Raw genomic sequence first — 26,172 nt, forward strand, 5'->3', positions numbered from 1 at the left:
AAGGAGAATAAGAAGGTGATGTGGTCGACCTGATATAATTTTTCTTCAATTTACTAGATCTCTAGTGGCGTTTCAAGGAGTCAGAGTATTTAGCATAACGCTTCTAACTTTTCAATTAGCTGGTTTGTTTTCTTTTGCCAGCTCAGGCGCTCCTCTCATTAAAATTAGTCGGTTGTGAGGGACGCGATAAGGTAAAAGGTTTCCTTGGATACAGCCAACACGATACTCAAGCAAACTGCTCGATGACGTTACATTGACAATAGAAAATTCCTTTTATCTAATAAAAAAAAAAGATACCATATCATCATTTTCAGAAATATTTTCTTCCTCAATTTTCAATACCAATCCAAGCTGTAGAAATATGTATCAGGATTGAATTGTCCAAGTGTTCTGGGACCAAATAATTACAGAAGCGAGGTCTTGAACGCTTAAACAGAAGTACTATATAACTTAAAAACAAACGATGCGGAATTAAAATGTCCTTCTTTCTATTTCATTCTCAAAAATATTTTCAATCTCATGCGGTAATAAGAAATGCAAATTGATTGGTGATTTCAAAGTCACGATATGTATTCTTCATGCTCGACTTGGTTGAAAATCTTTACCCAGCCGCTGTTTGAGGGTTGATTCTTCGACCTGCTCCCGAAGAAGATCGTCCCACCCATTTCCGCCTTGCCAAATTAATCCCACCTGATGGCTGAGGATGGGCAGGTTGCACACGAAGCAAATTGCTGTCATGGTCCTGGAAATAAAACATTGACGTGGTCATCGATACTGCTACCGAACAGCGGTGAGTTGTTTACGTCGTATTTATACGGTGGAAGGAATAGAAATGGGTGCATCTTAATTCTAATATAAAGTGAAGTACAGAGTTAACCAGGCCATGCCGAGAGAGCAGTTTTAACAGACTTAGTCGAACGATGGTTTAAAACGATGATGAACTCGTCTCGTGTTCAAACCCCGTTTAGTGAACCACGTCTTTCAGCTGGTTCTATGAATCAAATTTATCACATCATTGGAACGAAGTTGATCGAAGCCAAAGTCTATCTTTGATCTTCCTTTTTTTTATATCCGTACGTTCATGTGTGCGTGAGTACCGAATTGAGAATTATTTCTTCTTATACAGTCGAGTTACAGTCAGTGAGAAAAAGCCGTTCGTCTGAGTTCTTATTAAAAGTCATCAATCGTTCTCGATCTGTTTCGTTCTCTGAAAGTGATCGATGAAAGGTATATATATATATATATATATAAGTATGTAATATACTTCTACGACATGTGTATATGAAGCCTATAATATGTTTGCAAATGAACTTAAAATCACATTGTACGAAATCTGTCGAATGGTTAACGACCAACTGATTACACAAGAAAAACTCTACTACCTTGATGTATTGTTGAAAAAATTGTTAACAATGTATACAATGCTGTATGTAATGCTGCGAATGCATGAAAAAAACTGTTAACTGTATAACAATGGTGTTACAGTTGAAATGTAATACGTTGTGAGAAAGTATATGTGTATAAAATATGCGTGTATAACTCGAGTCAATGAATTTCATTCCAAAGCTTAAGGATGCAGAGCAGAAATATTTCAGAATGGAAAATACGAGAGTATAGAAATTTTTAGAAAATAAGTTTTGATCTTGTGTTTTCGACCTGTAGTGTCGAAGTCTGGGGCTGGGCAACGACATCGCATGGCAAGGGCCTGGCCGACCTGCAAAAGATAGGTACACACTTTTTTCGAATAACCGTTCCACAAAGAAGTGAAGTGAGGGAGAAAAATAAAGTTGTATATTAATTTAACGCCGGTGGCTGTTGGATCACTCTCGGCATTGTAAATCGCAGAGCTTAGAGTTCACTAGCGTTTGATAAACGATGAGGTATCAGGTAAATTCCAGACGAATTCCCAATTGCTCGTACGTTACTGTAGCGCTATTATATAATCGCTATAATGAAATAACTTTGCGAAAGAATCTTTCGAAGCCCGTGAAAAAATTGGACGCAACGTTCAATAGCAAAAGCAAATTAAAAATCCACAACACGCATAAAACTTTATAAATTTTAAATCAACTACCCTATGTGGGAAAAATTTGTTTTAATAATTCAGAAAATTAATTACCAGTCGATTTTTGTTTCATCAACAAAATCAATTAGCTTGCTGGATACGGAAAATCGCCCCATACCTGTAAACTGCCAACTTCATCAATTCTAATCAAGCATACATAGGTGTGTACACATATATGTATATATATATATATAACGTATATTATATAAATGTATTTAATGGTGAGCTTGCGTCAGAGGAACAGTTTCCCGAGCTACAGTCCCGTAGGTAGACGGGAATAGAAGAGCTTATACGGTAATTTGTATACCTACCTACCGTAGATCAGTTTGTCTGATCCGCACGTGCAACAGCCACTGGTGGAGTATCGGCGAAGTGATCTCTGTGTTCTTCCACCAGCATCTCAACCGCAACCCCCATCCCTACGCTCAGTCAGCGGTCGGTAAATGTGAAAAGTAACCCCAAAATCAGCAAATTCGAGTAACAACTTTACAATACGGTGGTTTAAACGATTGCAATGGTGTAGAGCATGCCGAGATTTTCGTCGTTGGAGAAATTAGAAAAATGAGTGAGTTGACCTAATTGCTTAATTATTTATCTATATATTTATTTATTTATTTATTTATTTATTTATTTATTTTCTGCGAATGTTTGGATAATTTTGTGAAACAATGATCGCTCTCTGTTATACATATAATCGTTCAACACTGTCGGGTAAGTCGGAAAAATAGATTTCTACTCTGAAATAACACGCGCCTTTAATAGACACGCGCAACAAGGTTAATTAAGTTTGAATGTTTATGAACTGACCCGTTGTGGTAGGAATATACGGTACATGCATAATTTGTTGCAGAGACCGCGGTTAACTGTAATGGAAGGGAGGTAAAACGTGCACTCCGTTGTGCGCTCATTTATTGTTAATTATAGAAGCTGTGTTTAGGCAAGTACACCTGGTTCAACGAACCTGCACTCTCATATCTGATCGTTACAAAGACTTTTTCACTTTCGGTCAACAATTCACTTTCTGTATGCAAATTCGTCATCTCGTACACATGTGCGAAAAATAATGTTCGTATGCCGATTTCATTAATTTCTTCTTGGCCCTAAAATACAGTCTATGGTCGGTAATTTCAAATTACCCAGATTCAAGGGCTAAGTCAGGAACTTGATCAGTGTTCGATTCGCAATCACCGATCAATGAGGCTTCGGTACGTCCACCGTTATTTTGAAAAGAAAAAACCAGTAAAACAGAGAACAGAACAGACCCAGTGATTCTGTTTTAAACCCTGCCAAGTTCGGTGCTCCTCTCAATCCCTGAGGAAGCATTATTCTAATCATACCCTTCACTGGATGGCAAGTTTTTTCGGTACTTTCAAAAAATCTGGGATAACGCAATTTCGCTGGAATGGTCGTGGTAGGTTGTTTGGTATATCACGAAAGAATCTGCCAACTTAACGCTATTTTGAGAAACCGAAATGTAATGTCAGAATAAAAGTCCTGCGAATAAAGCGGGAAAAACTTGGAAGAAAGACCTCCTTCAACGACAAGATAGGCTCGAACTCATCGCACGATATTTATACTGTACTTACTTATTGTTGAAAGAGGCGGAAAGTATAACTTGAAATTATTGGCGTAGTTATGCCGGTATATGACACTCGTTGAAAGTGACTTTTATTGCTTCGACTTTCCCTCCATTGTCATGGCGGTAAAGAGGGTACCTATTATACAGCACCGAATACACTTCTGCCATTAAAATTCGTAAGTCAGGATTACCATGAGCAGAATCATGATAATTTCAACGACTCTTTACGGTGCAGCAACGTCAGGAGTGATTCAATCAATTATTCAAAGCGCCCTGCAGTTCCGGAGCCCCGGATGTGAAGAGTGAAACTATGTGAGGATGAGCGAGCATGAGAATGAAGATAAACGATCCCGGTTGAAGATTGCCACTCGTCGAATTATTAATTTCGAATAATGTTCAAGCGAAGCTAATAAATCGTGATTTGATTAAACTCATGTCGCAATACGCCATTGCACTAGACATGCCGTAGACTTGGCACAAAGGAAGTCTCCTTGGCGTAAACGTTCCGGAGGAGAAGTTTCCTGAGAAGCATTCACGGTACTCTGGATGTACCCTAACGGAGTGACGAACGCTTCCACGTCCCGACAGGTAGACAGAGAGGAGAATAAAGATAGGCTAGAGACGCGTCGCCATGGGAACAAACGGGACTTTCTAATAATTGCAAAACCGGCTCCTGTCGAGAGAAGAACGGGCCGGATCCCCGTACCGGTGATGAAAGAAGTTCAAGTTCTCCCGGCCCTCTCAATCCTCCCGTTACTCCCTTCTCTCCCGCTCGGCTTGACGTCCTGAAGGTTCTCTCGTCGAAAAGTTCCGTGTAAGCAAGTTGAACTACCCTTCTGCTGACTATGGCCTACATTTATAGCGCGTCTGTCGTGCGCACTCTGGAGTGATGAAGAGACGGGCTTCACCATTTACTAGAAGCATTCGCTCGCGACGAGATCAAAACAGATGTTTCTTTTGCCAATCCTATTTACAGCACGAGCCAAAGGTTGTTCTCGAATGCTGATCAAAGGCGTCCTCTCCTGTCTTCGCGTGACCCAGACAATAATTCCGATCTTGTTATCTTCATCTTCTTCTTTTTCACTTCGGATGGTTATCGTGATTGATCCATCTCGCTCAATCTTCTGTATCGTGAAAGCCGTCTGGCGATATGAGGCAACGTCGAACTGACAGTCGCAGTTTTATTCGTGCGATCGTAAATTGAAGAAACTGACAGATTTGTAATCCAGAGCAAAACATTCAAGGTTTATCGATTCAATTCTCGCGGGAATCACGCTCAGTGAATACTTCAGAATCACAATGAATGTGTGAGACAGTTACCAGCCACCAGCAACACGCACATACCTATAACATACCTATATCATACCGCGGTACATTTTACTTGTGAAAATGCAGCAGCGAGAGGCTATTTTCAGACAAAGGAATTGGGGGGAATTGATCAATGTTAGTCGACAGTCTCTGTAAAACCACATGGTGAAAATCGGGGTTGGTTTTACTTCGTAGGCATAAGGTGGCAGCGTGATTGCCTCTCCAGAATCACCAGAGAAACAGGGAACACGGAGATATTGCTTGAGACGTGAGACGAAATACAGGGTGCCTTGCCTTTGTCTACTGTCCTCTTCGAGGGTCCTTTTCCTTTGTGACCACGGCAATAGTCGGTCCCACGTACGCGTGCCTTGACCGTTGACCCCTTATGCTCACGTCGTATCCACGACAACCACAAGTTATTGGCTAGTAATAAGAGCGAAGTGCTTTCTACCCGTGAGATGCCTGAACAGATTCTTTGCCGTGAACGTGTATACCATGTCGATGGGGTGATGCCTCCCATGAAAGCTTTTGTTCTCTTGCTGCATTATGGACGCGAATCCGTCCAGTTTGGTAACATTCACTATGAGAGAAGGTATGAAAGTCTTTCCAAATGGATCCACGCTAATAAACGCAATTATGAATCACAACTTATTTGAATCACAGTCCCAGGGATCCATTACGGTATCAATTTAGTATCTAGAATATCCTGCGAAATATGGAACGAGTTTGTGCGAAGGCAACTGCACGAGCAAAACGCTTCGTCCTTTCTCTCCGAGACTCGAGGTTCGGGTCCCAGTTGGGCTTCTGCATCTTTGAAAGGAACCCCTTCAATTACTCAAACGGAATGATGAAGTTCCTACGCTTCAGACGAACCTTCAGCCTTGCTGTTTCGTCTCTTCTCAGAATTTTGTCAGTACTTAGTCAGCTTATTTTGATCAATCCTGCAAGGAGCCGGACCTCGTGTATGCAGAGTGCTGGCAAAGCATATTTCACCAGACCAAAACTGGGAGCTGTACACCCTTTCAAGTTGGGGAATTAGAGTAAAGTGGATGACCAGTTTTCCATCTATTCATAACTTTAAATTCCCTTGTCAATATCCAATAGGACTTTTATGTCATCGATACGCGACCCTGACGACCTCATTCGCTTGTAAGAGGGTGTAACAGGACACGGAGCGCGATAAGGGAGGAAAATCCCTTGGAAATCGTACAGGGTGGAAGTGATAGAAATTTATGGGAGTCAAGTGAATGTGGGAAGAAGTTGTCGAGTCAAGGACTAGGGCGTGGGTCGACGGTGACATTCGATTTGTCGCAGTGGTTCGGTGGACACAACTGTTAATAGCGTCATATCGAACATTAAGTTTCGAGATTCGAGCTTTCAGATGCGAACTGCTGAGGTCAAGTCGGCATAAGAAGTGCGGAGTTTCGACACGGGGTAAATCTCATTACTGAATTGACAAATGTAGCAATTTGTTAATGGCAGCGAGTAGACGCGTGAGTTTATTTCATCGCAAGGCAGATTTTGCTGGTGCAGAACGGTATCAAATTTTTTTTAAAGATTTCTCTAATAAATCACTGCGAAGATCAAAGGAATCTGAAAAACACAGATGGATATTCGGACAGACTTTATTTTTCTCTCAATAATTACACCCCCTTCAGCCCTCTTTTCCCATCCATCCGCCTCACTCAAATCAGCACAAACTCCAGACTATATCAACTAACAATAAGTATTAAGTGATCCCAAGACACACACACTGCCGAGGAAAACTTGTGCGGCGTTTTACATCCCCCAGGCCTGCCACTTTTATCCCGCTAGTCGTGCGTCTGCCCGTTATAATAACCGAAACCAAACTACGAAGTTCACCCCCCCCCCCCCCCCCGCCCCTATCTTGCTACTGTAAGCAAACTAAAATTAAATTACTGCCTTTTATTTTGTAACTTGATCGGCAGCCGTTGGGGTGAAAATTACCTTGGCAATTAGGGCGCGTATCTTATTTCGTAGATGGAGGGGTGAAAGGAAATATTTCGATAATTTTAACTGATGATAAAAACGTGCGATGAACCACGAATGGGTGGTTTGAAATGTGACACAGAGTGTTATAGTACTGTTGATGAAAACGCGAAGCACGTCCCTAGGAAACGTCAGCTCAAAGGAATGGCAAGGCTTTGTAAACACGGGTTGCAGATTTCGAACGAATACCAGAAACTCGACTAGAGGCTCTTTTGTGCACGCTGTGTAGTTTTGCCTCGTCATTTTGTGTTCGGTTGTTAGCTAGAACAGTCGGGTGGTACTGGCTGCAGGTGATCTGATATGGCAGTCGTGTATGCGAGGAACCTTTGGCATCAATTCGTTGTTTGTTTTTGAGTAAAATAATATGTACCCTTGTTCGAGCACGGAATAATATAAACGAGAATGTGAGAGGGCGTGGTGTGAGAGAGACATGAATCACGTCTTGCACTCGATCAAAAAGGTAATGTATCCACCTACGTGCGACCTACGACGCTGTTAGAGAACAGAGGTATCTCGTTGTTGCATAGTTCATTTGTACGATACGCATGTTCTAGAAACGGATATTTGACGTTCAGAGTGATTTACTGGAAATTTTTCACCGGGATCTGATGCGAAACAATAATCACACGCACCTAAAATCGCTTTGGTATTCGATCAAATCTGTGCTCGGATATTCCCTCGATTCACAACGGCCATATAACTGGCGCTGTAGAATCACCGATAGAAGAATATTTTCGTGAAACTTTGTACACATACTGCTGGAGGTTCATTTCTCCCTAGCCCCGAGCATTGGAAACGTTAAATTCGGTTCACCGATTCACCCCATTTCAGCCAGTTGGACGATACCATCGGCAACAACGTATGTAAATATGATTGAAAACATCGGAGGAAGCAGCATTGAGGTTTCGAAATACACTCGATTTACGCTTGGTAAACGAGCGTACGGGGATGAACAAATTTCTATCGATAACAAAGCAATCTTCATTCACCCCTGTTTTTTTCGTTTGTGGGCGCATAATACTTTGCCGTTGACTTGACCCGGGAGTGATTATAACGATCGAGATGACAGTATGACGTTCCCTGTTTCCCAGGGTGACTTTATGACGGTGGTAATTGATTGTGAAAGTGGGGGGGAAAAACCCAACAAAGACCGAGTGAGCGTGGGACGGAAATAAAATAGAACACTAAAGGGTACACGTGTTGGAAATTTCTTTTGTTCTCATTATTATTCATTATAACGGCTCCATCCTTGACGCACATTTAAGCCGTCACGCACTTAAAAATTCCGTACACCACGAAAAGTACAGCAAGAAGTTTAAATTGCTAAACATTCTACAAATACTAGCAACGAACCTTCAAACCACCGCAAGGGTTCAACCTATTGTTTTCACTAACCGTAGGGGAAGTTCGTAATAGGACCGAGACCGTAGCTTTTGTGAATATGGACAGGAATTTGATTGATAGAGATAATTTTCAGAAACAGTTCACTGAACCGCTCGTTAATGCGAGGGAAAGTTAGGAGTTCATTTTCCGGAAACTGTGTTCGTCTGAACATCCCATAAACATGGTATAAAAATAAAATTCACCATTCGAAGAAAATAGGAATACAATGGCAGATATTTTACACCAACTGGCTAACTTTATTAACTTAATACTATGAATTTTTCATATTTTTCATTATCTTCTTCATTAGAACTTGGCCAATGATTAAAACCTTTCTGTCTCCATCAATATCTGAAAATGGTGCACGGAAGTGTAATTAATAATACCTCTTTCGATTTAATTACCAATTCATGGTTCTTTCATTTTCACAAAGCGCACCAGAGTCGGTAAATATGCTTAATAAACCTTGCGCAACAGTTTCTCTCCCTTACCTTATTCGCGCGCTGGAAATGATAGCGTGGTAATCCATGGTTTATTTATAGTTTACTCTCCTCCCTTTGTCTGAACATGAATATTGACAAGTAGGTACTCGTACGCGTATACGCACACATATCGAGGTGTCGGTGAGTAGGTGTACGTATAGATATGGAAATAGGTACGAATGTGATGCATGCGTACGCTGCGCGCACACGGGGTGAAAAGCCCCCCCCCCCCTATCCCCCCGGATCCTGACCTCGACCTTACGACCCCCGTACCCTTGTTCTCGTCCTCTGTCTGCCTCTGACAACCCTTTGAAACCGGGGCTCCGGCTATGCTCAGCGCTTACACCAACCGGCACTAATTAATATCAAATAACCTGCTCGCGTACCCGGCATTCCTCGACTGCCACGCACTATCCGAATTTCACTCGCGTTATACGAACAAACATTAGCCAGCTGGCGTGAGGTAATCGCGCAATAGCGCACGCTTGCAATAATCGGTTACTCTTCGCATTGGCTAACTATCTCGACCGCATGGATCGACCACTGCTGAACAAGCTGGCGCTTCCGACGCGGCGTGAACGCGGTGCGTATACGCAAATATTAATATGACGTGCTGATCTGTCGGTACATCGGATAGGAGTGCTGGGTTTGCGCGAACCGAGCGCTTACAGCAAGTGTATCGGACAGATAGCGGTAGAAGGGTGAAAACCACCCGAAATCAAGGTAATCGCTCGGTTTTTTACGGCCCGGAGTTACATGTTAAATATCTCTGAACTGTCTTCTGGCTATTAATATTTATCGTGTATCTGTGAATCGTGGTCTGCGTATGTCGAAATTGTCTACTATTGTATGGTCATAATAGAGCGTCAAGCTTCAAGGATATTATACGCACACATTTTATCCACTTATTTTAGAAATGTATTTTCGTGTCATTTTAGCAGAAAAATAATAGAAGAATGCAAAACTTTTGCCACTTTCCACCCTCAATTGGGAAATATTATAGATAAGAGAAGTTTAATGAAATACACACGTGTATACGTGATATGTATCTAGGCATGCGCTTTGATGTTATCGTTATACACGTTACATTTCTCGCATTTTTTTCCCTTTCTTTCAACAAATTCCAATGTCGTACAATAACGTCAGTTTATCAATATCGTATGATCGCTGGGACGACAGGCACTTCTTCTGACAGAAAGTGAGGGCTGTAATATGAAATAAAATAATATAACAGGTCGCTTTCAAGTTTTAAAGTGAACTTTTACAACGTGTGTCTCATGCTTTATTTCCTCACCTTTTTCCGCCCTCCGGGTTTTGTTCTCCTTCGTTCTCGGTGGTTCTTATATCGGTGAAACTTGTCCCTGACGGTTGAGAAAAAGGGGTGCAAAGTTTTATTGAGACAGCGCACCGGAAGGGTGAGACTCGTTTTTCTCACGCAGTTCTAATTGCTTCGTTTTCAGTTCGCGAAAAGTGGGTCTTATGATCAGGAAAGTTTTAGCTAGGGGGAAAAATGATCTATATATATTATATATTAAGCGGCTGACTTCGCGGAAGTGAAAAATAAATCGACCTTGAATACTTTGGGCTTACGCGGCATGGAAAGGTCGAGGAGCAGGAGATCTTCGTTGAAATTTCATGTGAATGGAGAAGGTAAAACGATTCGTCTGATGTGAGGTCCTTGCAGAACCGAAAATCGATTCTAGGGTGAAAAGGAAAAGAGCTTTGCCGGTCCTAAGTCGGTCAGAAAGGCTTGAGCCCCACACCCACAAACATCCGCAAAGAGGAGCCCGTTGCAAAGAGGGCCGTACCTAGGAGGAAACATGAAAAGCTGCACGTCCTACTCCTAAAATTCAAGGGATAGTTTCCGCTCGAGAACCATTAATATTCACTGTTATGAGGTGAAGTCTACGATGCAAATCACGCACTCATGTATAGAAAAAAACGATGATCCGAGGCTTTCGATTTCGAATAGTAAAAATCATTCAACGCCTTGCCTCTTTGATCTGTAGGAAAAGAAGAAGAGGAAAAAATTTACACCCGGGTCATAATTCTTGATCCAAGTCTCATACCATCTGCGTTCGTTGGAGACAAAATTTGGGGCAAGTCCGGTGGGGTGGGATACTTCGGAAGGACGGGAAAAATATGACGCCATAAAGTAGCCCACAGCTGGGCCACCGCCCATATAGTACGTCAGCGGCGTGTAAAGAAGAGGGAAAAAAATCATTACATGGCTACTTTAGTTAGGTGTTATTATGTATATTTTTTTTTTCCTCTAAATTACAGCGAAGGTGGTGTTTCATCGAACGTAACTGTTCGCGTAAAAATAGAGCGTGTTTCGACGAGGGGCAATTTCCAACACGTGCAGGAGAGTATAGTAGCTATATGAAAAAGAATATCGCTGTCGATTTCAGAGTTCCAGTCTACAGAAAAATGAATAAGCTCTTTTCTCGAGCTTGATGAGAAAAGAGAATCGCATATATCTCCGTCAAGTTTCACCAGGATTGTAAGTTGAAAAAGCGGACGCAAATGTAGTCTGATTTTATGGGGCCGAAGCCAATGACGAGGGCATTTTACATATGACAAGGACGAAGTTGACGACCAGGTTAAAGGCAGATGGGGGCACCGAGATCGCGTGGCCTGAGTGTAGGTACTATTTTGAGGGATGGTAAAACAATGAGGGCATTGTTTCAGTGTTAGCAACTTCCCACAATGGATCTTCTAAAAAAGTTAGAACAATATACTCTCAGTGAGAGTGGACCTGCCTACCTGCTGCCCGAATCTCGAATCAATTTAATTTCTGAGCACTTTGGTTAACGAGATAGGTGACACCATTTTTTCTCTCCCTCTCTCTCTCTCTCTCTCTCTCTCTCACACTTTTTCTCCAACCCACGACTTCGATTTATCATTTTTCAATTTATCTGTCTCTTTTAAATACCGCATCTGTTATCCGGCATTGATTGTGCACACCTCGATTTCTCACGGTCCTACTATTTTCCCTTTCAAATATTATACACCCTCATTTCCCAAAGCACTGCTTTGTTCGAGCGATGCCATCGTTCTTCTTGTCGTCTCGCTCCTTAAACACAGAAACACAGGTGATTCATTCAACTAATCGTTCTGAAACTGCAAACGAAAGGACGGGAAAGAAGGTCCGATAAGTCCGGGGGATGAACATTTGCCACCCCCTCTCGGAGGGAGTCACTCGAGAAACATCGCAGGTACGATACGTCTCTTTATAAATGATCGCATGAAACGTCAGGATGCAGCATTATTCCTCCTTCGACTCCATTTATTTGTCTGTCTCTGTTCGTGACCTTCTGAACTGGTTTATTCTATACGAAAGCCGATTACACAGAACCAGAGAGTCATTCCGGGAGAATAGGGTCGTGATCCCAAGCGGAGGTCCCTATGGTCAAAGAAAACCATCCTTGCGAATTTCCTGTGGAAACATTGGGAAATACATCCAAACTAGTTTCTTCCTAGAGGCTATCTTCATGTCTGTACCAAAGACTTCTTGCTACTGTTACTTTATAGCAGATTCTTCCAGCGTGTTAAATAAAAGACATATTTTTTCGAAGAATTTGATTGAAAATTAATACAGCACTTGTTCTGATCCTAAATCAATTCAAAGAGTCAAATTCCGCAGGAGATGAGCATAGGAAAGTCCAGCTTAGGGTCCTGGAATTATGAGTTAACGTCATTCATAAGCGTTTAAATATTCACTTTGATCGGCGTTTTAAGTGGAAAAGCTTGTTACACTGTAATACGGAATGATTGATCGCGTATATATACGAGAGTGATGATTATTCATATTGAATACGGAGAGATTTGCGTAGGCAGATGTGCAAATTCCGTTGATTTTATATATCAACAGTGATTTTCATCCGGAAAGTACAAGTTTATATCGTAACTGTCAAAAGACACCGTTTAATTTGTCGAATCTCATTCGGAATAATTCGGCAATCTGTTACACGGATTTCGCTGAAAATCGTGTTACGCATAAATGTTCGCAAATGAAAACAGTTACCGCTCCCAAATCGTTCCTTGTGAGACCATACCGTCTTTCTCATACCCCGAGCACATCTGTTTTGACTACGATAACGAGATTTATTACGTTAAAAGCCGTTTTAAACATGGATCGTCGAGTAGGTTGGGTTCTGAAAATTTTAACGCACAAATGAAGGAATACTGAATAACTAAAATTGACGTAATCGTCGCAATGAATGCGTACGCGTTCTGAATGTAAAAATTAATTAATAAAACTTTGAAAATCATAATTCATCAAAAATGTATAAAAAAAACAACATAGCACATTGAATAAATTTTCCATCACAACGTCACCTCCTCGAAGTTAGCCTAAATTTTTCGCCAAAGTAAACATATACTGGGTGTGTAGTATAATGGCGAATGCATAATAGATACGAAAACCTTTTAAAAGAACGTTACCTTAACGACAGAAACAGCAGACGACGTCTCCTGCTCTCTCTCTCTCTCTCTCTCTCTCTCTCTTCCTCTCTCGCTCTCTCTCTTAGTTTAGTTTTACGACAGTTGTTTGCAGTGGGTAAACTATAAAGTCGTTTAAAATATTTGCAACGCGATTACTAACGCCATTAGACAATTTATTGAGTTAGCAACTGTGGCAGTGTATAGCAACCGATGGTGGAAGCTGCTGTTTCGAACAAGGCAGAGGAAAGATCTTAGCGGCAAAAGGGCGAAGGACAGGTGTGTGCAGAGGCTGGGTAATAGCCAACTCGGTACACCGCCTAAATCAATTACGTATTCCATCTACCGGGTGCTCGAACAACAGCGAAGCAGCCCGAGGTCTAAAGTGTCTCTTCATAGTCCCAGTCGACCTTCGTTCATCTCCTACACACGCGTTCGTCTTCCGGGGTACTTTGTGCCTCGTAATTGTGTAGCCAAAAGGGCTTTCAGGCCGGAGAATTCTTCCCAAAAATTGATACCCCGATGGTGAAATGTACGAAGGTACTGGAAGCCACCAATTGGTTGGCAGGGCTTACCTACGACACTTGGTGGTGTAATTTTCCTATTATGTGACGAACTTTTCTCACCAACCCGCAGCTATACGACAGATATTTTACCGCTCTCTACTTTACCCTCAAAATCCAACATCGTTCGGACCGGGTAAATATCTCAAAACCTCTGAAACAGGTTCAAAGTTAGCGAGGTGTAAAAATACACGATGGGCAATCGTTGTTTTGTGACAAAATTTTTTAGTCAGGGAAAATATGAGTGTTGGACTAACGAGAATAATTGCAGTGATATGAACCAGGCTTCAGTCGCTTTAAAATATATTTTTCAATTTATTGATTATCAGAAATTAATTGTGAGCGTATGGAAATGATCAAATTGCCAGTTTTTAATTCCATTACTACAGGGACTCTGAATTTTACTGAGTTGTGATGAGATTTTTTGCTTCAAAGTGTATAAATTGCAATCAGAGGAAGCTTGGAAATATGGAAAAAAAACAATCACATCAAGCTACAAGTATATATTTCTTCGTTTCCGATCTTTTACTGATCATAGAAGTAATGAGACGAGATTTAATTTTGGAAAATTCTGAATGAAACTTTTGACAAACGACGAAATTATTGAAGTTTTCGATACCGAGTGTAAGATAGTTAAATTTCGAATCTTACAATCAACACAGAAAATCAGAGTAACGTACCATCATTGAAACTACTGTTATCCATTGAAAATTCATATAGTGAACAAAGCACTGTAAAAGGGACACGGAATGCCTGGAATGTCGATAATTACGTCGATCAGAAATCCCAGTGAAGTATCAGCAACGCGGTTTGTGTATTTCAACGTACCTAGAACTTCTAGCATTACCTATACAAGGGAGATAACAACCACGTGCAGCTAGAATACAGGCAGTGGGATGAAGCATCTCGAATGTATAGCTGTAGGTGAAGAGACTCCCCCATTTGTATCAGCAATTCTACTTGCGAGCAAGCATTAACAATGCTCCACCTCCTCTGTCCCTCATTCTCCCTCTGCCACGAGATAAAAAATTGACGCCTCTTGGCCGCGAGCTTTCCACTTTACAACATTCTGCTTCAAGCTATGCCGCACGTCATTCGGACCATCCATTACGGTTGTAGGTATACATATAACGTGGAAGGTATCAGTTGGTGCTCAACAATGGTGATGGACTCCGACACGCTAAGCAGGAAACTGTGGCTACTTCAGACCATCTAATACGATTTATGCAAATTTCATAACTACAGTAAAAACGATGTTTACCGAAGGCAAAGAGGACTCGTTATCAACATCTTCCAGTTCCCTTCTAATTCATCGTCCGTCTGCCGGCACAATAAGCAACCTTTGAATGAAACTCCAGCACACGATACGGCGTTCTTTCATATACGCATATCGAACGCAATAAACTCGAGTCGACTGTTAATCTGTTTTGCATTTGTATGATTACACGCAACGAAGGTAGGTCGAAACGCAAAGCTCTCCTCCGCGTCGAGTTTACAGTAAATTTAAAGCTCGCGTTGAGGACTTGTTCGATTTACCTCGTCGTTGGTTAGTGAGTTGAAATGAAAGGAATTAAGTTGGAGCTAAAGCGGAGACGGAATTAGACAGGTACAAAGCCGAGAAATAATGAACGAACGCGGTTCCGTCATAAGTTGAAATGTTAACAATCCAACGTGTCATCGGAAACTTATAAAAATCTGTTCACTTGGCCCAAATTCCGAATTGAGATGGGGATCCTTCGTAGTTTTCTTTGCCCATACCACGTTTAGACGGCATTTCAGTTACGGTGGTCAAATTTGACGGACACGTCGTTCTCCATCAAGTGGAACACAGTCCAAGAGAGAGCGAAACTTGTTTTCTCCATGTCTCCGAAGTGTGCTTTTACCCACAATGCAAAAGTATTCTGCGGTACGATGGCAAATAAAAGACACGACAACGCGTTGCACGGATGACCACATCGGCGGCACCCTTCCCTCAATCCCGCACTTCCGGCAGCAGCTAATTGACTCTCCTCGGTGGATAAAGAAAGGAGAAAAAAAAAACAAAAATGGAAATATATTATTAGCGGATGAAAAAAAATACAGGCGGTTGCCTAATGTCGCAAGCTCAAGCAGAAGCCGAAGACGCGATCAGCTCCGACATTCTTACCCAACCTCGAGTCCAGTAATGGCAATTTCGCGTTTCTCCGGGATCGATCTCGCGTTAAATATCTCTTCGTATATCTTATTCCCGGCCGTACAATCCGGCGCTCTCGTGTGGGCGTACATTGAGCTGGCGAAAAAATTACCCGTACGATATAGAACGGTATAAGGCATGAAGAAATGCGTGGGAAAAAATATTGCCTCAATGATGTCTTGCCAGGGCTTATACGGGACCCTTGAAAATGTCAACGCGTAAAGAAAGGGGGTTGATATCCCGCAGTAATGTGAATCGGGACGTGAAGCCCTGGAAGTGTTCTCGACTCGAAGTCGTAACGATCACCCTTAAAGATCCAGGCAATTACATGTCACGGATTGCCACCGTTTTACGAGCCCTTGGTCCTCGGCACGAAGGCAGCTGCTCCTTGTCGTAATTGCAATATCGAAAATCTCGCGCATTTTATGCGAGCTCGCCTCCCGTTTTTAAATATACAATCGAAGCGTCTCCGCCGTGTAAAAAGAAGAGAATTCTTCAAATACGATTGGCACAAACTTGGCAAACTGTAAATACGAATCAGCTAACTGTGAAGTCGTATCACGTTGTAGCCGTGATCAGCGGAAGCTATCGCGGTGTAGCAAAATTTCCGCCCTTCCGGTGGAGGAAATAACGGAAATGAACAATCTCGCAGGGGTTGGTCCTTGAGGGAAGAAAAACCTCTACTATATTAACAGAACCGGTTCCGTGCAGAGGCACGAAATTAAATAAAAATATCTCAACTTTTTGTGCGTATAATATTACCTCTACGCTTGTAATTAGCTACGCGAAAACGATATGAGATTTTCTAAAGCCGAACGAAACCAGCCGGTTATATATTCAACAAAGAAATCATTTTCAATGTTAGTGAGGAAGATTCACGCTCCTTTAAAATTACACCCAAGCATTGACTGGGGAATGAAATTCTTTTCACCCAACTCTGTACCTGTACATAATATATATATATACATATACCTATACATACAAGCTATTAATACTCTTGTTATAACAACCTTGTATCGTATCGCGATGAATTGTTGCGTCGAGTTTTGCGAGTGAATGAGAGATGCAAGAGGGGCAGTAGAGAAGGGAGGAGATCTCCAATGTAAATTACAGTTGCATGACGTGCCGCCTTGGCACTTTCGAAGCTATCAATCGAACACAACCCCCCACACACACACACACACAGACACACACACACACACATGCACGATACATATATATTATCTCTACACGCGCGTTCTGATTCAAACGCTGACGTCTTGCGGGCGATTCAAAGCCTACCGTAGTACGTAAACTGAATTTCAATATCGATTTGCTGTCAAGGAACACCCCTCCCATCGCCAACAATGCGAATGAACGATAGTGTTGCTTCCATAGAAGTTTGACAGCCTTTACAGAACATTCACACTAAGTTTGCGTTCATTATTCTTACGCGTGTTACAGGTATATATAAATATAACGAGGAGCTCGGCGAGAGAAGGAAAAGGAAATTTGGTAAAAAATGTATGTCCAAGCGGGACTAAATCATGCGTTCATGCAAAGGTCAACAGGGCTTAAAATAAATCTTTCAAAGGCCTCGAAGAGATCGATGTTGGAGGTATGCCGTTGGGTATTTTCATCGGTTCTGTCTGATGAAAAATGCGCCATTTATGCAGCCGCTGCCCGAAATCCGGCCTAGAACTCGTTTGAGATACCGTTCAAGCTCGAATCTAGCCTGGCTGATTGTGCTGCGAAGATCACGTACACACACACACACACACACACACACACACACACGCAGAAGCACTTGTGCTTTCGAGCCAATAAATCGCAGCTCTTTGCCAAAGGCAAGTGGCAGCCATTGTGCTCTGCAGTGAGCTTGGCGGTAATGAGCCGAACGCGAAGATGAGAAAAAAATAAACGGAGTGGAAACAAAGGTTCCAGAGGGGGGGAAAAACAATGCGTGGAAATCTATCGGTACTTGCTGTTCGATTTTTGCAGCGCTATTCGACACGTGATTGATTCGGCCAAAGAGTTGTGCGCACAAAACTTCCGTGATCCCCCGATATTATCCCATGTGACAAATCACTCGAAATACCGCGTTGCGATGTTATCTACCAACGAAATTTGCTCGGCAGAGCGTATTGCTGTAGTGTACGGCTCAATTCCCGTAGACGGGGGATTCGATCGGCATGCATCATTTTAAACATAATACACTCAAGTCCTTACGATCCGAATTCTATTCGCTTGAATTGCTTTGCGTTCCTGAATTTTACGTCCTTCTCGATGGAGGGTAAAAACGCTCGAATAAAATACTGTCGTTTCTTTGCTGAAAAAGTAAATGAAAATCTATTGTATTAAATAAACCACCTAATCGCCATTCTCTGTGTACCGTACGTACTCGGTATGAATCTTGGTTGTAACGAACGACGGACGTTTAACGAAAGCTCATAATGATTATATAAAAATTACTCTAAAAGTCTGCAAAGAAACCCCGACAATATCCATCGAGAAGCGTATTAAAAACTCTAGACGGCTCGGCGTTCGAACCACCGGAGGGAAAAAGTAAAAGTAAAAGCGAGCGAGAAATGTATGTCGTAAGAAGGAAAAAGATGGCAATATAAGGTTTAACGCGAGAGAGACATAGAAATATCTTCGAGTATCAGAGATATGAAATTCTCGAAATTTGCCGAGATTTAGGGACACCGGAGATGGATGCCACTCTTTGTCCTCGTCCCTGCTGCCTGCCTACCTACTCTTCGCAATCAATAAACATCCCGCGATTCCATCATGAATTTTTGTAACGTATTCATGACCGTCGGGGATTTTCAATATGCTTCAGCGATGGAAGAGAAGGGTGTTTCAACCGCAGAGAGCTCGCTGAAAGGACTCGTACCTGAACCGCTAGTTTTAAATTACGTCAAAAAAGTATGCGCGACTCTTCAATTCAATCTGTTGCCACCGTCATCATCATACCCCTGCAACGATATTACACCTGCTCGTCGGTGGAATATGTTACTGATTGTTGAAAATTTGGGATTTAACCACCGCACGAAGATCCCTGTTTTGTATTCTGCGATCGAAACGTAAAATCTGAAGATTTTCACATCAAGTAAATTATCAATATTGAACGTGTCCAAAGTGTTGTTATACTTTTATAACTGTTTGTATCCACCCTCCTAGTGTCAATATTTTTCGGGAGACCAGGATTCCCTTTTTTTTACGACGATGCCAAGGAAGATGAGAAGAGAGTTTGAACACAAGAATTGAGAGTAAATCCTTGACCAGAATTACTGCTGACATCAAACTACTATCCAACACTGAGATTAATATCATCGGCATTCCCACTTGCATTCAATTCTGTTGGTTCCGTATACCTATTTATGTATTTTGTTGGAAATGAATGACCGTTTCGTTAATTTCCAAACAAACTTGCCCTCGAAGTGAAGGCAGTATTTGTAGTCCGCTGAAATTATGGGGAAAGTAGAGAGAGACAGAAATCAACATCAAAAGACCGCAAGAACAGAGTGCGAGTCAAGAGGGTTGGTTTTGTTGAGTTTCCGACGGCCTTTCGTAGAACCCTGCGGTTATTCCGGAACTCACGATTAGGCTCCATCGATTTCAGATGCAGCAACGGTTAGCGATATTAACGGAGTACCATGAATGACAGAGGCCGGGGATCTCGGCCTTTATGTCACCGAAGTAACCCGAGCCCTTTGCATGATGGAAAGACACACCCTGACGGGATGGCAAAAGCAAAGGGGTTGGGAGGAGCGTTTATTCCTCGAAGAATGAAGTCGGGATGAAGAAAGGCTCAGAGCTTGCACGCGCGAATATTGCGTGGAACTTTTCATCCGTTTCTAATGCGCTCATAACGGAGCCGTGACGGATAAAGAAGAATACTATCTGCATCGTGATCAAGGGTACGGACTCGTGGAAGGGAAGGCATGGACACCGTATACACGGTGTTCAACAAAAAACTTGACAGTACGAATTCCCGTAGCAAATTGTTCAAAGCTTACTTTTCATTTTCTCTTCACTCGTCCAATTGCATTCTGGAAATTCGGTACTTGTGACAGTCTGTAAAGAAACAAAATAAAGAAGATAAACGGTAACTTGTGTCAATGCCTAGTCCAGTTGAGCCTCTGAGACGCAGACGCGTTATTTATTCAATCGTAGATTAAGTATTCTCGGTCTGTTTGTTTCCGTCTTTGTTTCATGACCGTAATTGAGAAGTGTACCCACGTCTTTGCAATAGAACTAAACGTTCTCGTGACTACTTATCGGCATTTGGTTAGAGGCGAAAGAATGTAAGAAGAAGAATGAAAACGCAAAGCGCTGAAACGAAAACGAGAAATTTCTTATTGCTAGAGGCGGTAATTCAAGATAATTGGCATTAGACGCACAAACTTTTTACTAGTTGCAATAAATAGTGGGAAAATAAAGTGAGCGTGAACTTTTGAAGGTAATACAAATTTACCCGAGGATGTGGCCTAGAACTGCGGGCACGTTACCGTAGGTAACTTATAGTTTATACTCTCGCAACTGACAACTGCCAGATCCCTGCAATGTTTGCTTGACGAGGAATAAGCCAAAATTTGTGGCGATACCTGCGATATTCAAAGGACGAGCTTTTAAGGTAAAATTAACTCCCGAAGAATTTGCTTTACAGATTAGCCACGGTTCCTTGAATAATAAAACGCTCTTCGAGCGAAGCTATTCCGCGTACCTATATAACCGAACCCCTGCCTCTGCGACACCACGAGCAAAAGTATCGAGGAAATTAAATTGGCACGAGAAGCAAGCTTCCTTATTTCCCATCGACTGACGGTTCAGCACTAAATCCGCGAGAGTAATGCGAATCCCAAGGAAATTCCTCGGTAAACATTTATAAGCCGATTCTATCCCGTTTAACGATGACTTAAACCACGTCGCTGCATTTAAAATTTTTTTCAATCGGACCCCATTTACAGCGACCACTTCGATGCAGAAAATCAATAACACCTATTCGAGTTGAACATGAACGCTGATTAAGCAAGTGACCCAGACGCAAACGTGCGGCTATAATTACCAGCGCAATTTACGATTCGATTAAGTTCCTGACAAGTTCTACATCGCAGAGTTTATGCAACTGCGGATTGTTTGCCATGAAACTTTATCCATCAACGTTTGATACGTGTCTCTAGTGAAAATACGCTACGGAACACCGTGATAAAAAAAAAGTAAAAAAAAAAACGAAAAATCCGAGAAATAAGGGAAGAAAGAAGCAAATGGCTTTGATCAGTTCACTTTCTTGGTAAATAGCATCGAATCTAAATCGCTTGCTCACCATTGGAAAAAGTCGGCCTTAGCATCCGGGCGGGAATCAACAGTTTGCTCCATCGATTCGCACAGGGTCTACGTAGGTATGCGTATTCCCGCCGAGCTCCTTGCTCATTTGTTTATACAATGTTATAGGTACCCATACAGCTTTACGAAAATAAGCATAACACGTGTGGGAATTTGCGCATCGCGTGTGGGGGCGAAAATTTTTGTTGCATATCATCGTTTGGCGATAAATTGAACTGATAATTGATGACGATAATTGAATATCAAGAGATGACGTGTCTTGCCAAGTATTCAAGTTAAAGAATTCCGGCACTCGGCCAGGGGCAGGATAACGAAACGAGGGAAAAAAATAAAGGGGCGAAAAAAGTAAACGAACAAAGAAACATACAAGCACGGAACGACCGTTTCCAAATGAAATGACATTGAATGAAATCTGTAAAGATTGCCTGAAGCAGCTCGAGATACACGGCGAATGTATCGTGCAGAGAAATATCAATTTCCGAACGTCGCCGGATAATTAACCAGAAAGAAGTGGCTCGATACTGGCTAACCGAATCAACGTCATCATCGTCTATCACTCCGATCACACCTTTGAGCGACAGGAATCTTCGCGCAGACGATAATACGAGTAACGACCATAACACGCGTCTCGTAACCACTTTCCTCGAAGAAGTAGTCTTCAAGCATATGTGGGCGTAGATTGATTTACGGAAATATAGATAATCGGCCACTCGTCGATATTCGACCATTCTTTGTTGGGGTAAATAAAAGGCGTTGAATACGAGCTTCATGCAAAATCGGATGAATCATGCCAACAGATGCACGATATGATACCAATATAGTACTATTATTAATATGGAGAACGTCTGTGCTGGTTGTACCTTATACACTCGAGTAATTAATCTCTTTGATTGTCTGAATTAGAATATTCCCATCCTACGTCAAAACGCTTAAGCTGTATTGAGTATTACGCCAACAGAGCTAAGTCTTCATCACCGTAGAGAGCCATAATTAGCGTGGTATAGAGAGGTGACTCCGGCTTGATCACAAATGACAAGTAAGATGAAAGAAGTCGAAGCAACAAGACAAACGCCTTTCAACGTCCTTTGACCCTTTTACTTCGTCAAGGTACAAGGGTTTTCTCTCAATTTATGCAACGTCTTCGCTGATAAGGAGGACGATACACTTGTTGCGTTCACACATAGAAAACAAGTTCAGCCTTCCCTGTGGATTCTCTCGACTGTGCGAAGGGTGATACGTTACCTAAAACAACCCCCGTAGTACACGAAGGAGGGAGAAAGGGTGCATCGTTGTTTCTACATCGCGGTGAAAGGGTTGAAAAGTGTTAGACGATGCGAATTCAAGGGTGATAAACTGCGGCGGTTCATGATCTGGCTTAGGGATACCGACGAAGATGATGAAGAGGCTATAAAAATGAAACGTAAGCGATCGTCGGGAAATATCGAGACGGGAGGTACAACGTATCGAGAATCATTCAACTTGATACCGGTCATAACCGAGGAAGCGCCGGACCCCGGACTTCAATTTCATAAATGCCGAAGGAATCTCACCCCGTGTAGCTGAGTATTAACGAAGATTCATTTAGAAAAATATAAGAGCCTTAGATTATAATTTCGTGCTGAAATATCGTCTCACTTGAAACGGCGAAGCGTAATTTGAGTAGCGTTTGATCTGCAAATAATATATTGATGGTCTCTTTGTCGCGTTTTGCAAAAACTTCGCGATGATAGAGGAAATGAAATTTTCCCGCCAGTTGGTATTATAAGTAAGGACCGATTAACCATCCAGCAAAGAGACAGCTGAAACGAGGTGTCGTAAATTAAAGCTGAAGCCTTGTTTAAAATATATGAAAAAATGATTGAATACGTGGCTCGCGGACGTGGATCAATGAATTTACACCAACTAATACATGCTCCAGGTGGTTCGGTTCCGTGGCGTGATATCTTCGAACGAGCCGGTGGATGAAAATTAAACGATTAGTCCGGTAAGCCCCGGGGGCACCGGGTGTATCAAAGGTACCGCTAACTCGTCGGGAGTAATAATAATTCCGCAAAGTTGTTGAACGAAAGAAAAGGAGGGATGTTTCACAAACGGCCGGGCCACGTTTTAATTTCGTTGAATACTCGACGGTCGCTGCATGTTCAGAGGAAAGTGCCTCACGCTGCAGGGAACAGCGAGGATATTTAGTCGGTATAAAAATACGGTGAAAAATTGTGGAAATACACCGCCTTACAGAATTTAGAAGCATGCTTGTGGCCTGTGTACGTGTATTTATGCCTTACCGCGAGTAAGAGTTAATCAAAAAAATGTCGCCGGAAGAGGGAGATAACTAGGGGATTAAATTTAATTTCATGCAAGCACGTATATACCCACTTTTGAAAGACGCTCGAGATTGAAAATTAGCCGCTTAAAAGCTCCGCTTCTTATTCACCGGCATCTGAGACACCCGAGGAGGTTTTTCGCTTCTCGTTGCCACTCAATAAAAAACGTTTCAAGGGGACTCAACAGCGCAAGCGATGATACTCACATTAGCTATTATAAGTTGCGTGAAAATTTCTATTCGCATAAATTTTCGTGTTTAGACAGCCATGCGACACTCGCAATGCCTGAAAATAATTGCTGTGAACTTTATCGTGAGTTCTGTATAAATTTTCTGCACGAAAGAAAATGCAACCAACAAGGCGAATTGTTGCTGATAACTTTTTTTACAAGTTTTTTGTTTTTTAAGCTTCATGGGTATACCTGAGACTTCAAGGATCTCAATGTTTTCGCCGGACATGTTCTGGAATGTTTTATACCGGAGAGCTTCATCGACAATTTAATTCTTAGAATCCGATTTATTTCGTCGCATATACCATGAGCTTTTAATCACTCCAGACTCCGAGTACCGACGATGACGTACCTTCAGCCATACAGACTCGGGCTTGGGCTTTGGTGACCTTAAATCGGCTTCCAACGTCGCATCTGCAACGACCCCAATTACGAAGTTAATCCTCGGAATACAGATCCACCATCCGCCGCCTATGGTTCGTTTTGTCCCTTTTGTTTTTACTTTATTACTGTCTTTATCATTGTTATTGTTATTATAACTGTCTCTTTTTATTTTCTCTATTCCGTCCCAATGTTACGGTACCTTTCGATTCGATCTCGTCGCTATTCTAACCTTCGAGAATGAAAGAAGGAGTAAGAAATGATACGAGAAAGATTTATATTCAAATGTATAAATAATTTATTGAAACAATAAGTTTTAGAGAGAAAGAGTGAGAATGCAAGGAAAGGTGCAGGGATAACGCAGCTGAATTAGAGTGACAGGGAGTGGCGTGATCTCCCAAAGCCTAGCTTGAGGCCGAATAAAAATAGTATGACAGGAAAGCGACTTTTAGAGTTACTGCAAACACTGTGAGAGGGTTGGTAAATATGAGTAATAGGTAATAAATGATGGGAAGAGATGGTGAAAACCTGTAGCTGGCAGGCCAGACGTACCACCAGTTTCACATCTCCGCTTCTGCACGCTCCTCGTCGTTTCCACTGCCTCGTAACCCCTGTTACCCCCTCAGGGCAACTGTTGGTATCCGACGGTGAATTAAAAAGTTATACCTCGGCTATATCGGGTGATTGGGAGAAAACAGAAGAGAGAGAAAAAAACAACAACAGGAAACAAACAAGAAAAAGGGAGGAAAAGGAAGAACGATCCTATTTCGGTATAATCGACATGAGAATTTCATCTCGTAAGAAAAATTCTATCCTTGCTAGATTTTCTTGGTGTACTACATGGTGTATTCTGTGAAAATTTGACACGTATGCACATAGTTGAATCCACACCGCATCGATATAATCTGCAGGGAATTTGGACACGTGAAACCAGGTCGCGACTAGGGCAATTCGGTGATCTGGTAGCGATCGAAGGATCCACAGCTTGAGGCGATCGAGTTCGACGACTATACAGAGACGCGCATCGTACGAAACTCCTCGCGAGTTTGCTCTGGAGGCAGGGGATTTAAGGGTATACGTAAATACGTAATTCAGCCGGCAGCCCGGGGATGAGCCACGTCCTTAATGGATTTCGCGACAGCCCCGAGCGAAAGAGATCCGAAATAAGCACCGGGATTCTGGTGCCGCTCAAGCTTCCGACCATGTCGCGTGACACCGGTAAATACGAAATTGGCCGTAGGACGGGGTGAGAATTGAAGCGTTCATCAATGAGGAAGGGAAATAATCGAATCCGACGCCGTGCATCGTGGAGTGAGGATGCCACGGCGCCGGGGATACACCAAGGCCGATGGATTTCCATCCCGTACCGTCTATCGATCCCGTTTTCCGACGGTCCAGCTCTCCTCCTCCTCCTCCTCGGGTATAATATATAGGTAATGTATCGTAAGCGATAAATATCGCTTCTAATTTCCTCGCTACCCTGCGCCTGTGACGAGGATATTTTTTCCGGACGATTCTCCACCCGTGTATGAAGATATCGGTTATACATACCTATAAATGCGAAGAACGCGTGTGTAAACGTAATCAGTCACCGGAAGTAAAGGGGGATTTCGTATGTCAGAGCTACGCTGTCCTCCACCCTCCATCTTCACACCCTCGCGGCTGTTCACATCCAGAACAAAATTTTCCCCGACCCAAGAAATCGTCTACAGATGGGATTCGCGAGGGAGGGAATCTGGACTTGTTGCATCCCGGTGACAACTGGGTCATTCGCTGGCGGAAGGGGTGAAGGGGTGAGGAGAGAAGCCGCGCAGGAATTACATCTTATGCCAACTTTGTTCCTAGAATAAATACCGGAAATGAAATACCCGCTAAGAATAACACCACGGGGGAATTATCGCGGTTGG

The 26,172-nt window shown here is 42.3% G+C and overlaps 1 protein-coding gene across 4 annotated transcripts in view; it reads right to left on the reverse strand.

Annotated features, from left to right (window-relative positions):
• Positions 1–26,172, reverse strand: part of LOC124413530 — a 47,416-nt gene that overhangs the window by 12,538 nt on the left and 8,706 nt on the right. The window contains exons 2-4 of one of the 4 annotated variants that reach the window (XM_046894178.1): positions 2,381–2,484; positions 2,184–2,190; positions 606–742 (exon numbers count right to left, since the gene is read on the reverse strand). In XM_046894178.1, coding sequence (XP_046750134.1) covers positions 606–738 — 133 coding nt within the window. In that variant the 5' untranslated portion in view covers positions 739–742; positions 2,184–2,190; positions 2,381–2,484. The other 3 variants (XM_046894176.1, XM_046894177.1, XM_046894179.1) reach the window with 3 other exon arrangements.

This window comes from Diprion similis, chromosome 12, assembly GCF_021155765.1.
Source record: "Diprion similis isolate iyDipSimi1 chromosome 12, iyDipSimi1.1, whole genome shotgun sequence".
Taxonomy (NCBI): domain Eukaryota; kingdom Metazoa; phylum Arthropoda; class Insecta; order Hymenoptera; family Diprionidae; genus Diprion; species Diprion similis.